The 1923-nt window shown below is 37.1% G+C and overlaps 1 protein-coding gene across 5 annotated transcripts in view; it reads left to right on the top strand.

The window, feature by feature from the left end:
• The window catches only part of LOC119586502 (pseudouridine-5'-phosphatase-like), an 8863-nt gene that overhangs the window by 2671 nt on the left and 4269 nt on the right, over positions 1-1923 (top strand). Inside the window, exon 2 of one of the 5 annotated variants that reach the window (XM_037935240.1) lies at positions 977-1195. The exons of 3 other annotated variants lie outside the window; for them this stretch is intronic. In XM_037935240.1, the coding sequence (XP_037791168.1) occupies positions 977-1195 (219 nt within the window). Of the gene's footprint in view, positions 1-63; positions 283-976; positions 1196-1923 lie in introns of all 5 variants that reach the window. One more of the 5 variants, XM_037935242.1, reaches the window with a different exon arrangement.

Raw genomic sequence — 1923 nt, 5'->3', positions numbered from 1 at the left:
GTGTTGATCAGAATAACATCAAATACTGTAAACAGTTTGTGTAATCACTATTTTTCCAAACAGACACAGAGCGAATATACATGCAAGCTGCTGAAATAATTGCAGCAGAGTATGGGAAGACTTTTACTTGGGAGATGCAGACCCAGATTATGGGACTGGCAGCCACCGAAGATGCAAAATACAATATAGAGACAAATCAGCTACCATTGACAGTAGACAAATATCTTGAGAAAGTGAACAGTGTATGTAACCAACTTTTTCCCAATGCAGAAAAGTTGCCAGGTACATCACTGTCTTCATAGGGAATAATATGTGTTGTTTTTAGTACAGGTGTATGGTAGCTATCACAGTGCTTTGTATAGAACCTGCTTGCTTGCTTGGGGTAAAGGATCAAAGGCTGTTTGGGAGAGAAATTACAGGCTGAATGTTGCCAGATATATTGAGCAAATGTTGTAGGCGCCTTGTAACCAGATTTCAAATTTTGACCATGTTGTCTCCTTATATGTGGAATGTTGAATTTGGCACATCATGTTTTTATCTGGTTTCCTTAGTAAAATGAAATAACGACTGAGCTGGAACTTATACTTTGCAATGACTAATGCAAAAAAGGTCTTATGTTTAAGTTAGTGATGTACAGATTGATAATGTGCATGGTCTTAATTAATGAGTAAATATACTTTTGGTTAGTGCTGATTTTAAGAGCTACTAACTTCTTCTTTTTCAGATAATTGCATGTAATGTAGTTTATTGGAGCAACTGGGGGAAAGGATTTAGAAGCAAAAACACAGTGATACAAAGCCTTTTTTCAAAAGCAGGTTTAGTTTTCAGAAAGTATTTTGCAGAGATTGTCATTAGAAAGCCTTGTAAGGAATCTACATTCCTTAGTCTCCTCTCCTTTAAGCAGTACCCTGAGCACAGAAAGGGTAGAGAAAACAGCAGTGACAGTTTTGATGCAACTCCTCCATTCCCATAACAGACACAGAGAGGCTGTACACCGAGGCCACACAGGTGATTGCTTCGCAGTATGGCAAGGTATACACTTGGGAGATTAAGGTCCAGTTGATGGGTATGAAGGGGCACATGGCTGCCCAGCATATCATTGACAGCCTCCAACTGCCTCTCACAGTTGATGAGTACCTTGCCAAAATCACAGAACAGTACAATAGTATCTTTCCTAATGCAAAAGCTTTGCCAGGTACGGTGAAAAGAAAACTTCATTGAAGAGAACTTTCAGTAATGCTGTCCTGTGTACTGCTGTATCTACAGCTTACTTATGATTTTGAAAAACCTATGTTTATGCTTTTATGGTCTGTTGTGGGTGTACAGCATGAAAGATGGTATCTGTTATACAAAAATCTGCATGACTAATATAGTGAACAGGTAATATTAACCTTTACTGGGCATTATAAAGGGGGAGAAAAATTTGATAATATAAACTAGAAAATTAATCATGTATTATCCATTATACATTGACTACAGGTAGTCTCACTTGCAATGCTTTAGAATTATCTTAAAGCCTCAGCCTTAGTAAGTTTACTTAGAAATATTAGAATGTTATAATCTTATTGCTTCTGCTCTAGTGTCCAGTATTGTTTTGCTAGTTAATAAAGAGAATACCTTCAACATCTTGACATCTGTCAGAGGAAAACAGGCTGATGATTGGGGATTTTGTTCTCGGTTGAGTAGCCAATCACCTGTGATGGCACTGCGCAAGAAAAGTGGATTTTAACCGATTTCTATGATGTGTGCTTTGTTATTTGTACATATTGGTCTGTGACTCTTTATACTATAGTGAGGCATGCTGAATTGAGCTTGAGTGGAAAGTCATAGTGATTTTGAGTTAAACTGAATATTATTTGGATGACAGGATTTTAATGGGTAAAATAAAGTTTAGTGTGCTTATTATTAAACTACTCTGACAGC

This window comes from Penaeus monodon, chromosome 21, assembly GCF_015228065.2.
Source record: "Penaeus monodon isolate SGIC_2016 chromosome 21, NSTDA_Pmon_1, whole genome shotgun sequence".
Lineage (NCBI taxonomy): Eukaryota > Metazoa > Arthropoda > Malacostraca > Decapoda > Penaeidae > Penaeus > Penaeus monodon.
This window is presented reverse-complemented; position numbering and strand designations above follow the sequence as displayed.